Source organism: Hemicordylus capensis, chromosome 3 (assembly GCF_027244095.1).
Source record: "Hemicordylus capensis ecotype Gifberg chromosome 3, rHemCap1.1.pri, whole genome shotgun sequence".
NCBI classification, from domain to species: domain Eukaryota; kingdom Metazoa; phylum Chordata; class Lepidosauria; order Squamata; family Cordylidae; genus Hemicordylus; species Hemicordylus capensis.
In genome coordinates this window covers 357,066,667-357,080,866 of record NC_069659.1, presented here as the reverse complement: position 1 = coordinate 357,080,866, position 14,200 = coordinate 357,066,667, and the positions used below count along the sequence as shown (strand labels likewise).

At 48.8% G+C, this 14,200-nt stretch overlaps 1 protein-coding gene across 3 annotated transcripts in view; it reads right to left on the bottom strand.

The window, feature by feature from the left end:
* IL1RAP (interleukin 1 receptor accessory protein) overlaps positions 1-14,200 on the bottom strand; it is a 99,667-nt gene that overhangs the window by 17,447 nt on the left and 68,020 nt on the right. For all 3 annotated transcript variants that reach the window (XM_053307869.1, XM_053307871.1, XM_053307870.1), the window contains 3 exons: positions 12,964-13,112; positions 7,615-7,764; positions 5,962-6,105 (listed from right to left, as the gene is read on the bottom strand). In XM_053307869.1, coding sequence (XP_053163844.1) covers positions 5,962-6,105; positions 7,615-7,764; positions 12,964-13,112 — 443 coding nt within the window. The remainder of the gene's footprint in view (positions 1-5,961; positions 6,106-7,614; positions 7,765-12,963; positions 13,113-14,200) is intronic.

The window sequence follows — 14,200 nt, the reverse complement described above, 5'->3', positions numbered from 1 at the left end:
CCGGGAGAGGGAGATTCCACATCCACTATGACAGGAAATCACACTTCCGAGCTGGCAGGGCACAGGATGCGGGCCTGCTTTCGTTTCTCTGGCCTCCTTTGGTCTGGTCCCATCAATCAAATCTGTGGGGCTGGGAGACACGGGGATAGGGGGCAAGTGTCGAAATGTCAGGGGAACGGTGGGATAATCCCCTCCTGCAACTCGTGTCAGGTTTTCTTGGAGGTAGAAGATTAAGCCATCATTGACGGCTTAATCCTCTTCCTCGAAGGGAGACTGACACTCTCCAAGACGCCAGAGGCGAGCTGACAGCGATTTCATGCCTTGTCACACTTCGCTGAAAAGCAGATTAGCCCACTCAAGCTTGCAAGAGGCAGCAGAGGGCGCAGTGCCCTTTTGGGCTGGCTTTTTAAAAAGCAATGTGGGAGGCCGTGCTCGGCTGGACAGGAGGAGACACAGGGAAGCTTTTAGTCAGCTACCTGGAGCAGGAGGAGGCACCTTCTTCTGCTCCTCCCAGCAGCCACATCTCAAGCAGGCATCGGCTGGAGTGAAGAACATTCCCGACAAGGAGGCAGGGGGCCTCTTAATTCAGGGCAAAGCGAGGCCCCTGTGAATCCTAGGCCTACTTTTCTGGAGTTGTCGGAACTTGCATATCCAGATATAGCAGGAGTCCTTTGCACGTGCCCACCTCAATATTCTCGTTACTGATAAAACTATGCCTAGTGCTCAGTGAATGAAGCTGGCTTGCCCAGCCCTGGTGATTTAGTGTATCTTGCCCAGGAACTGCATTTATAACGTTACCTGTGATGTATGCTCACCAAAGAGACCCCCACTTGGGCGCTTCCCAGATTAGACCCTATAACGGGGTCACGTCATACCCCGGAAGTGTGCTTCCACACTTCCTGTGTTGTGACACCGCAGTCCCTACACGGACAGCAGGGTGCCATTCACACTGCCAATGCCCTGCCTCAAATCTAATCGCTGCGATATAGAGCTAGGACGTCATATATCCGGCATAAGGAAGTTGTTGGGTTTTTTGGTTGTTAAGTTGCTGCAAGACGGCTCCCCCTGCTGTTGACGTTTTGAATGCAACTTGCCTGAACGGAGACGTTTTGCTGCTGTTGAGCAGCTAGTCTGGAAAACGCCTTGGCCATAGAAGACCCCTGAAAAATGCCGCCTGCCCCGCAAGCTGAAAACAGTTCTGCCTCCATAGACCAAGAGGTGATGGGGAAGGACGTAGCCCAGTGGCTGAGCCCTTGCTTGGCATGCAGAGGGTCCCCAGTTCGGTCCCTGGCAGCATCTCCAGGTAGGGCTGGGAAAGACCCTTCCCTGTCCGGAACCCTGGAGAGCTGCTGCCCGTCAGGGGAGACAATGCAGAGTGAGATGGACCGGACAGAGACCACTCTGTATGTTCATGTGACATTGCGGAGAGGAGAGAAAGAGGCGCTTTAGAGTGAGGGCAGAGAGACAATCTGGTTTGGAAGGAAAGAGCGTGTTACCGCCTGGGATGCCTGAGAGCCAGGCGAGGACAGAGCACAGCCTAGCAGCCTTCCCAGTTCGTCCAAAATAGCAGCAGAACAGAAGGAGCAGAGCAAAAGCTCGGGGAGGCGGATCCCGTCTGTTAACAGACATCTGTGACTAAAATCAGGAGAAAAGGAGCGCTTGCTGACAACAACGGCTGGCTCCCCTCCCTGCCTTCTCACGCCCAGCTTGGCGGAGGCTCCCTTGCTTTCCTGAGGATGCACGATCAGGCCAGCTGCAGAGGGCATCTCCTTCCAAGGTCACTCGTCCCACGGACCTCCAGGGTGCATCTTTCTGCAGCTCCTGAGGGGGAATGTTGCAGTCCCTACCTTGCCCCCAGAACTAGGAAGCCTGCCTCTAGTTTTTCCCGGTATTTCCCTTTTTCTGCAAAGGCAACCCAATACTACAGTTGGGGGGCACTTTTCAGTAGATTTGCAGCTTTAGCAACCCGGATCTGAATCACTGTTGTGTGTTGTGCACATGAGCATGTCCTGTTCCCTCCTCAAAAAGCACAGTCAGCAGTCTACACGAATGTAGGCCTGAGTCACACTTACACTTGCACCCTGCCAGTGCTGTTGGCTTCCTTGCTCACCAGCTTGTGCTTTTCGAAGAGAATGTTCCTTGTCCTTCTCCCTCTGAAGGCACACTTGGCAACCTCCAGAAAAGCCTGCAAAACTCTCTACAGGATTCTGAAGGGAAAGAGAGCCCCAACCTCCCCACACAGGCCTGCCTGGCTACCAGTTCTATCTCTCCAGCCACATTCCTCTACCTGCACACGTGTGTGTGTGTGTGTGTGTGTGCGCGTGCACGCACGCGTGTGCACACACACACACACACACACACACACACACACACACCCCGAGCCTCATGTATGCCGCAATCTCCACCTTTCAGCAAATCACTCTTTCCCACACCTCAAATATTGGATCTATATTATTTAGTGGGTATAATTTAAATTCAGGGAATGTGGATGGTGCCCAATATGAAAGATGCCAACAGCTTAAATAATGCAGCTATTAGTAGCTGAGGAGACACTGGATACAATACCCTGAAGGATAATACGCAAAGAGAAATTATAGTACCTTTTAGTACACTAACTTCTGCTGGTATTAGTGTATGCAAGCTTTCCAGTTGCACAGAACTCTGACAGAAACAGTCCAAGAAAGAGTCCTGTGCAACTGGAAAGCTCCATCAGCAGTTTAGGTCAGGCAATTCAGATTTCTCATTGTACTTAGTAGACAACTCTACTGCCGATGCAGAAGGTACAGCAACCGCCCCTTCTGCCAGAACTGTGTCACGTCCCTGTGAACAGACAGGAGTGGGACATGGAAAGTTAAATTTGGGTGCTTACGTCAATCGGGCTGGCTCTCAATGCATGAAGCAGGAAGGCCTGCCGGGCAAACAGATGCCATTTTTACCACAGTTGCTTCTGGGCACTAAAAGGAGCACTTTTTGAGTGTCTCCAGCCTGAGGGTGTTATCAAAACGAGAACGAAATACAGAAGTCGAAGGGTGTGCAAACTTCAACCCACCTCCAGAGCCTGAATCTTTGCTGCCTCCCTTTGCACACCAGTGGAAGTGGAGACGGGGATGGGCCGAAACGAAAAATCCGGTTTGAAGAGCAGGATTCTCCAGAGTCCCGCTTCTACAGGACATGCGCAGAATGCTCTGTGCATGCAGACATGGCCCAGGGCCCTGAGCAAGGGCCAGAGGTACAAGAGCTCGTTGCCACGGGCAACTGCAAGTCTTTTTCCGGGGGGGGGGGGCGTGGCAGAAAGGCAGCAACCTAATCCTGCCCCCCCCCCGGAGTATGCCCCATTGAATTCAATGGGAAGTGGCTCAATCTGGGAGGGGGGCAACTGCCCCCTCTTGCCCCGCCTCCAGATGCACATGCCAGATGGGCCCACCCCCATGGCAGGCACAGGCCCACGGCCTGCACTGCCCCATTGCTATCCTGAGCTAAGCACAGGCCCCGGTGGGCCAACGAGGGACCTTTCATTCCCCCAGGAGTTCAAACGGATGGCGGGCTCAGGCAGGACAAGCACAAGGCAGCAGGGAGGTCCAGCTAAGAGAGCCAGAGCCATGGGGACCCCAAGACCTCAGCTGGGTTCTCCAGCGCTTAGGGACAGAGGAAGCTGCCCTATACCGAGTCAGACCCTTGGTCCATCTAGCTCAGTATTGTCTTCACAGACTGGCGGCGGCGGCAGCTTCTCCAAGGCTGCAGGCAGGAATCTCTCTCAGCTCTATCTCGGAGATGCTGCCAGGGAGGGAACTTGGAACCTCAAATGCTCTTCCTGAGCAGGAGACTGCTCTCCCTGCTCTCTCCTGAGCAGTCTCAGGAGAGGAGAGCTGGTCTGGTGGGAGCAAGCATGACTTGTCCCCATAGCTAAGCAGGGTCTGCCCTGGTTGCAGATGAATGGGAGACTTGATGTGTGAGCAGCACTGGAAGAGATTCCCCTCTTAGGGGATGAAGCCGCTCTGGGAAGAGCAGAAGGCTCCAAGTTCCCTCCCTGGCAACATTTCCAAGATAGGGCCGGGAGAGAGACTCCTGCCTGCAACCTTGGAGAAGCCGCTGCCAGTCTGTGAAGACAATACTGAGCTGGATAGACCAAGGGTGTGACTCAGGATATGGCAGCTTCCTATATTTCCAGTGCTCGCGCTTCTAGTCTCCCATTCAAATGCAACCAGGGCAGACCCTGCTTAGCTAAGGGGGAAAGTCATGCTTGCAACCACCAGACCAGCTCTCCACTTCTGAAGCCGCTGGACGGAGAGCTGGGAGGAAGGAGTGGACCAGTGCCGCTTCCCTGGGCCTCATCTGGAGCATCCCAGGGTGGCCAGCTCCTTCCCCAGCTGTTCAGTCCCAGCCAGGCAAGGAGGACAGGGAGCCCCTACACTTGGGCTGGCACGAAGCTCTGCTGAAAGACACAAGAAGTCAGGAAGCAAGAGACCAGGTCTCAGGAGGCTTGCTAATACACAGGCGGTCTACTGAAAACCCCAAACACTGCTGCAGTTGCAGCTGGATTCAAGGCAGGAAGGAGCTTTTCAACAAAGACCTCCGGCAAGCTTTTTAAGGGCAATCTTTGCCCTCTCAGCCCTCCATCTACAACATGACCTGCTCTGCAGGGCTGTTGTGTAAGAAGTACAGACAAGGTACGTGGAGTTAAGTGGTGCAGCATTGCCTGCTTCCATCGCCCCTGGTCGCCACGCACTCCTCTCTCAGCTCGCCCCTCCTGCTGCCTCCGTCCAGAGACCTCCTCTCTGCCCCATCAAGCAAGCAGCTAAAATAATACCAAGATCTGCAGAAACAGAATTAGTCCTGAATGAACCATATAATTCCAGGAGGAACAGGCACATTTGTTTGTACTAATTCCCATCATTTAACGTGGCAGAATTTGAAGTTTTGGCACTTGATTTGGATTTCTTTTTATAGCACCAAGTAGGAACAATACGCCCAGTCAAGGTCAGCAATTTTCTCAATGGCTTCATCATACACCAGCAATGTTGCTTTGGAGAAAAGCCAGGATCAGGGCCCAGGCCAATGCAAGGTTATCTTCAACTGGCAGACAGACAGAGCTATCTATATTCACAGGAGTGCAAAGAGAAAAACTGTAAACAATGGGCCATCTTACGTTGGCTTTCTCCTCCTCCTCCTCCTCACACATGCATACAATCTGGCAACTGGGGCACTGCGGTGCAGTGGTTAGAGTCTGAGTCTAGGCCTGGGGAGGCCTGGGTTCTAATCCCTCCTCTTCTAGGAAGCTCACTAGATGCTCCTGAGCCAGTTATCCAAACGAAGCACTTCCCCAGCAAAGTTGCATTAGCACAAGAAGACTGCATCATTGTGCTGAAAAACGGGGATGTTTGGAATGGTGCTTTTGCACAAAAGTTTGAAATGGATTAGGCGCGCCACAGGTTGGGCCACAAGCATGCCTGTGGCAGTGCAGCAGTGGTCTTCAGTGCAAGACTCCAGACTTCATGCAAAAAGCAGAAAGGCGTGTGAGTGCACAACGCCTTCCGTAAGTGCTTTGTCAGGATGTTTACCACAATCTTCCTCAACCTACTTCCCTTGCAGGGCTGTTGTGAAGATGAAGTGGCAGGTGTAGGGGGAGAGAGAACCCTATCCTTTGTGGAGGCAGAGGACACACGTTGGATGAGGAGAGGGGAGATGACGTGGCCTCAAAAGCTGCCACCCTGAAGATCTCCCTGGCAAGCGCTGGGCAAGCCTCAACCTGGAGCCCGCCTGGAATGCTCCCAGCAAGCCATTCAAAGCTTCCTCGTCCCACTTTCCTACAAAGCCCCAGAGCTCCGGCTTCTCTCTCACTTGCCCCAGCATCTCCCCCCCACCCCACCGTTGCTAGCAAAGGCAGGGCGTGTGCATGTGTGAAAGCAAGAGGAAAGAGTGCGGGGAGCTGCTTTCTGCCGGCCGCCTCCTCCAGATACTCACTTCCCCCAGGAAGGCTGTCTCTGTCAAAGATGCACAGCTTGTAGCCGAACTCGTTCTCCAAGACTCCTCTCAGCGTCAGCAGCACAAACTCTTCTTCCTCAGCATTCCTTGCGTAGGACACGTAAATGTCATACTCCTTCCCGTCTGACAGCCCCCAGTGGGAGAGAAGCACAGAGAGCGAGGAAACACTTAAGTGAGGCGGGACGGTGGGTTCCTCCTCCTCTGCCCCAGCTCCAGGAGGAAGGAAAACACTCAGGTGGCGTCTCAGAGCGAGAAGCAAAGGCGACCTCCTGCCTTGTGCGAACGAGGACCCGGCCTCTGTCCAGGGACCGCAAAAAGCTCTCTGTGCTCATTAAGAGGCTCAGCAAAAACCGCACGCCTGCCAAAGGGGTAAGGAGGCCTTCCGGTCCCCACGGGGCAGGCCGGCTGAAGGCCATTCCGTTGCTAGGGGCAACCCTAAATTGAAAACTTGCAGCCTGGAGGGAGGCCTTTGGCTCTTGCCGGATAGGAATGGGATGGAGTGGGAAGAGGAACCACCAGGCAGCCAGTCTGCCCTCTAAAATCAGCCTGAGCCAGAAACCACCACGAGAAACGAGGACGGATTAGGACATTCAGCTGCAACTTTAAAATCAATACTAAATGCAACTGTTTCTAAAATGCATTCACAGATTTAGGGCACCTCCTCCTCTGCTTTATGGTGTGTTGTCTTTTAGGCAGTGAAATTTATTGTCTACCTATTAAGGATTATTAATACCCATCAATGCATATAAGAGGACACACAAAAATACAAAATATCAAAAGAATCAAAATAATATAAAACAGTCATAAACAATAATCATAAATAATGCAGAGGAAGGTCAAGGCTCTTAAAGGCAGAGACCTCATCTATAAAAGTCCCTGCTAACTGAGCAAAGAGACACCTTTTCAAGTGGTGCTTCTTTTTATTCAGCAGGGGGAGAGCAACTGGCCCTCTCCATCCCCAGCACAGCATCCCTTCAGTGACTGTTGCTGGGGTCTACCTTATGTTGCTTTAAGACTGAGAGCCCTTTGGGGACAGGGGAGCATCTTCTTATTCTTTTTCTCTGGAAACTACTTTGAGAACTTTTTATTGAAAAGCAAACTGCTACTACCACTATGACTATTAACTACCACCACCACCACCATCACCACCACCACCAATAATAATAAATAACGTATGTGGCAACTTTAAACCTGGGGTTGCTTTGCCATCCTTTTTAAAACAAGTGTACCCCTTCTGTTGTAAACCTATAGAAATACCCTATAGAGATTTTGTGTGCACATACACACGCACACACACACAGGCAGATGTAAATGTTACAGTTATGATGAGATGGGCTGTTTCAGTTATGGGCTTACATCCAGACTTTGCTACCCCTGAGTACTCCCTCTGAAATTAATGGGGCAAGTAGCCAGCCAATCAGGAGCAAAGGGGGGTCCTTCCCACTCCTCCCTCCTTTTGCAGCCGGCAGTGCTCAGATGGGGAACAAATAGTGCGTCTGCAGCTGGCAAGGCAGGAGGGCTCTGCATGCCCCCTGGGAGCCCTTCCTAGAACCCCTCCCTAAACCAAGGGAGGCGCATAAAGGCCTGCAGGGGCCAACCGTGAAGGCAAGGCCAGTGGCCAAGACCCCTTACCTAGAATGGTTTCATCTGTCCCAAAGTGTGCACGGTAAAAGAGGACCATTTCAAGCCAGTAGACATGGTAGACCACCGTGAGGATGACCACGAGACACACAGTCGCCCCCAAGCCACAGGCAAGCTCCACGGTGTATCTTGGTGCCGGAACTGTGGGGGTTAAACAGAGAAAGGGGTTTTCACAGCAGATGGTGGTGGCAAGACTCACTTTTGGTCTGGCTGAAGGAGAACAGGAAGCCACCATTCTTACTTCTCTGTACAGGGCTAGTGTGCCAGGTGCGGTCCAAGACAAAGGTATGACACAATCCCTGCCCAGAGGGCTTGCAATCGACACAAGAAAGGTGTCCAAGAGGGAGATGTGGGGTTTGACCAATGCATGGGAGGATATGGCAAAGGAGGGACAAGGGGGTAAGGGAGGGTTGCAAGAATAGGGCTGTGGCTCAGTGGGAGAGGTCCCAGGTTCAATCCATGGTAGCAGCCCCAGGTAGGACTGGCAAAGACCCCTGAGCCTGAAACCTTGGGAAAGCTGCTGTCGGTCAATGGAGACCAGAGATGGGCAAACCTGGCCCTCCAGATGTTGCTGAACTACAACTCCCATCATGATGGGAGCTGTAGTTCAACAACATCTGGAGAGCCAGTTTTGCTCACCCCTGGTGTAGACAATACTGAGCAAGAGGGACCAATGGTCTGGCTCAGGAGAAGGCAGCTTCCGACTGCATGGGATTGGCCCCATCAGTATTTCATCTTCTAGGCCAACTGCCAGAACAGAAAGATGCAGATCTTGGGGGTGGGGAGAAATCAAACAACCTGTGTTTTCACTGTTATTCCCTTATGGTTTATAACAAAGCCGGTATCCTATAGACAAAAGCAAGTACAGTGAACCCCCGTTATCCACGGAGGTTCCGTTCTGCAGGGGAACTGCAGCTATCAGAATCACTGATAGCAGGGCATTGCGGCAATGGGAATGGTGGGGGGAGGGCAAAAAGTGGGGAAATCACTCAATAAAGTGCCCTACTGTGCTCTGCTGGACTCCAGGCTTACAGGAATGCCCCCCCCGTCCCAAATTGGGCTATAGGCCACCTCCAGCCTCAGAGGCAAGATGCCTCTCAATACCAGTTGCAGGGGAACAAATGTAGGAGAGGGGACATGCCCTCCCCTCTGGCCTGTGGGCTCCCCAGAGGCATCTGGTGGGCCACTGTGTGAAAACAGATGCTGGAGTGGATGGGCCTCCTTGGGCCTGATCCAGCAGGGCTGTTCTTACAATCATTTCCCCATGAAAAACAGCAGGAAAAAATGGTTGTTTTTTGTTTGTTTTTTAAAGAGCCACAAAATGGCTCCTGCTCCAGAAATGGCAACCAGGAATTACCTTGGAAGTGGTTTCCAGCCACCCCAACACCACGGATACACCAAATGTAACTCTTTGTGTTCCATGTATGCCTGAGTCAGAGGCCTATTTTATTTTTATCCATCTATCTATCTATCTATCTATCTATCTATCTATCTATCTATCTATCTATCTATCAAATTTGTACACCACCCCAAACTTTTGTCTCTGGGCAGTTAACAATTGCATAAAACAAGTTAAAATATATACAAAAACTTAAAACAATTTAACAAGTTAAAAATCACCTACAAATTAAAACCTTAAAATTTTAAAGAATTGAAAAAGCTTGAGAGAACAGGTGGGTTTTCAAATGCTTTAAAAAAATTTTCAGGGTCAATTTTAGGACTGCGGATACACAGAACCGCAAATAGTGGTACTACCGTGTATAGCGAGGTGCACCTGTATCCACGTAGGGTGGCACCAATCACGTGGCTCATTTCAGATGCACTCTATCCATACATTGGTGGGTTGTTGTTGTTTTTTAAGAGTAGATCTAGAGAAGAATAACGTTCAATAGGCCTCCGCTCAGAGATTCTCGCATGGGAATGACAATACCCAGCCATTCCATGCTTCTTCCCAGCCACCCTGCATACTTTCCCAGGCTGCACTGTGTTGCTCATCACCCATACCAGATGCTCCTGGGATTCCCTTCAGCTACTCCCCAGCCAACCCTGCGCCAGTGCTGGATCGGTAATTAAAGCGCCACCACCACTCCCACACTACCAGAGGCAAATGCCCTGCATTCTCCTGCCTCCTTGTGGTGGGGGCTGGGATTTCTGATATCATTTCCCACTGAAAGCTCAGCACGTGGCCAGAAGCACTGCATCTGTTAATAAAAAAAAGAGAAGGTGATTCCCTTTCCGGGTGGTGGCCAGAAAGATTTGTGGATGCCACCAGTGCCTTGCAAACCCGACCTCGCTAAGCTATTCTCCAGGACAAAAGAAGAAGAAATGGAGAACCCTAGGGGTGTATCCAGCACATAAACACACAGCGGAGCAATGGAAGGCACATCCCAGATCCATTAGTGCTATTGAAAAACAAGGCATTTTAACTGCCCCAGTGGGCTAAATGCATGGCCAGGAAGACACACACAGACTCAAAGAATACTGACACACCGGTTTACTGAAACAAATCGGTAACTGAGGAACTAGACTGAATGCACAAGCAGCAGGGTAGAAAATAACAGCAATGTAACTGAGACTGAGAACAAACAACCCCTTAATGAAAGCATGAACCTTCCAGGCTGATGAACTAATATGGCAAAGCAGAATAAATGATTGAACATTAGCATGGCAAATAAACCATATAAGGCCAGAATAAACCATATAAGGCCAGACTGCAAACTTGGGTCCTCAGACGTTGCTGGACTACAGATCCTATCACCTCTTGCAACACTCCTGAGGATGATGGGAGTTGCCGTAAAAACAACATCTGGGACCCAAGTTTGAGAGCCCCCGATATAAGGCATCCATGAACAGTGCAGGGATAAGCACTGATGCCTTTGAATACCTAGCAATGTAGAGCCGTTCTTAACAGCAAGTCTTTCTCGGCAGCCGAGCATTCTCAGAAAGAAGTGATCAAATATTCGTACAAGCTCAACCCTTGTTCTAATCATCCTTCCAGAGAGAAGCCTTCAAGACAAGAACTTGGGCCAACATGCAAATTATGAAAGGAACAAAGAGATGCTAAAAGGGAAATAAAGATGCCTAAAGAAAAAGCCAGTGAGGAATTATCCAAGCTGGGGGAAAGAGAGTCAACACACATCTTAGGAAAGGCAAAATGATTCTAAAAAGAAGCAAAGTTATGCCTGGAAGAGCAAGGGAAAAGGGATTATAAGGCACAGGAGAGCACTCGCTCTGCACCCGCACCAAAGGAACCCCATTTATCTGCTTTACATCCTCAGCCTTCTTCACTTTGTCCTCCTGTGTGTTCATAGTTTGAAAAAGACAGGCAAGCTTCCCTGCTTTTTCAGGTCACAAATGATTTCTCAATTTAGAATGAATTAATCCAAAGGATGAAAAAATTATCTGTACACCTGCAGAAGAAGCTACTGCTGTTAAAAGCTGGATTACCACTTCAGTGGTCTCCAAACAGCTCACTGGTGTGATTTCCTTTAACATTTCATCAGCAAACGCATTTCTTGAACTGGTCCTGAAATTTACTCAGAATAAGTTTCCTTATGTTCTGATCATCCTTTGCTTCACTTTCTATACCTCTCTCCTGTCCCTTGCACTTACATCCAGATTCCTCATCTTTGCTCAGATCTACTCCATCCTAGAGATGTGAAGGCCCAGAAAAAACTGGAGAAGGATTTTTTTAAAGAGAGCTTTGCCCCATTTCCCCCCCAAAGGACTCTCCCTTGAAAAATTAGAAAAACAACAACAACAACAACACTTGGATTAAATGTTTTCTCTTGGAATTATGAATAAAATATTTAAGAACAGGTATTCAGATATATTCATACAGGTGGACCTCATTATCCGCAGGGGTTCCATTATCGCAGACTACCACGGGTAACGAAGCATTGAAGTCAATGGAATTGCAGGGCTTAGGTACCCAGATTTCAAAAATAGTACTAAAAAGCAACAAAACCCCTCAAAAAATTGGCCAAATAAAGTGCCCTACCGTGCTCCACAGGCTTTCCTCTGTCAAGCGATGCCCCCACCAAATCACTGAAATTCCATAACAAATCAGATGTTTTTACAAAATGGCTCTTCTCCACAAAATGGCGGCCAAAAAAGACCTCCAAAATCATTTCTGGCCACCACCGACCTATGGATACACACATTTAACCCTCCTCCCCCACACATACACTTTCCCTCGCGTATGCCAAGGTCAGGTGTCTATTACCCAGCCGCAGATACGTGAATCCGCAGATGGTGAATCTGCAGATAGATTGGTTCTCCTGTATAAGGAAAGGTGTTCTGGCTTTTACTTGCCCAAGCTTCTTGCTTACTTAAGATTCCTCCACCATCTACAGCATGTTAAAAGGAACTGGTCTATGTTTAGAATTATACCAGATCAAGAAATAAACATACATATGAAGAAGTAGAGAAGGTAGTCTCTATCCAGGCAATTCAGTTTTCATGAGACATTAAGATGATACAAATGAAGGACTGGAAGGCACAGAAACTGCCTATAGTGACACAGTACTTCTAAATGCAATATAGCAAACATGATCAATGTTATCAGCAAAGCAGGTTATACATAATAAATGCTCATAAAGAAAAAAAATGTAACTTTAAGACCTGTAAAGGATGCTAGAAAAAACGTTTTGCGTATATATGTATTTTTTAAAAACCCATTTCTATTTCTCCCCCTAAAAATGTTCTCATGACTTCAAAACTGTTCTCATGATAAATGGGGAAATTTTTTTTTCATGAATTCAAAAATACACTGCCTAGAGATGTATATATCAGGCGGTATAAAAATATGAGAGATAGATAGATAGACAGACTGTTCTCGCGACTTCAAAATTTCTGGAAAGTTTCTCTCTCTATTCCATGCCCCCAAATCCCTTATCCATTGACTTTTCTTTAGAGAGAGGGGTCAAGACTTGACTGTGTGCACATTGACACCACCTGCAGAATAGGACTGACCAGGTCATTTATCTCCTGCCTCCATATAGTACCTCCAGTGACTGTTGCTGGTGTCTGTCTTATGTTTCTTTTTAGAATGTGAGCCCTTTGGGGACAGGGAGCCATCTGACTGATTTATTATTTCTCTGTGTAAACTGCCCTGAGCCATTTTGGAAGGGCGGTATAGAAATCAAATAAATGAATGAATGAATGAATATACTGATATTAACATATGTTTATAGAATATTAATGATGATATATTTGATCTAGGTTCATTTTTCTTACAAGTGATTTTATGAAAATTTTAAAATCCAATGTATTTATTTTTTTAAAACACAGTTATTTGTTTTCATCCACCTTTCAACTACCATTTTGGCATGTCTCTACCTTTCAGCTTCACAATGGCTTGCTTGTGAACTTCACCCAGAAGGTTACGGGCACAGCAGGTATAGTTGTGCCTCAACTCCTCTTCTTTGACCTTCGGCACAGTCAGAACCCTTTCAATTTCTATGTCTCCAGTTCCTGAGGTTGTGATCCTGAAAAAGACAGAGGAAGATCTTCTTGCTAAGGACCTGCATTCTCCCATGGAAAACATTTCTGGTGTTTGCACTGGCATGAAGCATTCAGGTGGGCTAACACACTTGACAAACCTGTGTATTTTCCTAGATAAGAACATAAGAAAAGCCCTACTGGATCAGGCCCAAGGCCCATCTAGTCCAATATCCTGTTTCACATAGTGGCCCACCAGATGCCACTGGGAGCCACAGGCAGGAGTTGAGGGCATGCCCTCCCTCCTGCTGCTGTTACTCCCCTGCAACTGGTACTCAGAGGCATCCTGCCTCTGAGGCTGGCCTATAGCCCTCCGACTAGTAGCCATTGATAAACCTCTCCTCTATGAAGTTATCCAAACCCCTCTTAAAGCCATTGAGGATGTTGGCTGTCACCACTTTCTCCACGCCATGCATGATTTTATAGACCTCTATCATGTCTCCCCGCATTCGTCTTTTTGCTAAACTAAAAAGCCCCAGCAGGTGTTGTAGACTTGCCTCATAAGAAAGGTGCTCCAGGCCCCTGATCATCTTGGTTGCCCTCTTCTGCACCTTCTCCAGTTCTGCAATCTCCTTTTCTAGATATGGTGACCAGAATTGTACGTAGTACTCCAGGTGTGGCCACACCATCGTTTTGCATAAGGGCATTATAACATTAGCAGTTTAAGGCACACGTGCTGGTTATTTATTTATTTAGTATTTATTTAAAATATTTACACCCCACTCCTCTAATGCAATCCTGCTCGGGGTGGCTCTCAAAGTTGTATAAATCAGGGATAAGCCGAAGATCTGCACGTGCCATATGGGCACCACCCTTCAGGAAATTCTGGTGCAGAAGCCCCTTGGAGATGAATAGCAACCATGCAAGCCGCATATAGTGGGGAAGCGTGTGCCACTCCAACACACACTGGTTTTCATGACAGACATTTATGCTGGGGGTGCAAGGCCAGGCATAACATCTCAGTGGGGGGGGGGGGCATATTGTGAAAAGCCCACATCTACATGCCAGCAGCATGCTCATTCCTTGATGGAAAGGACTGCAGTGCAGGAACAGTGTAACACACAGACTGGCACCA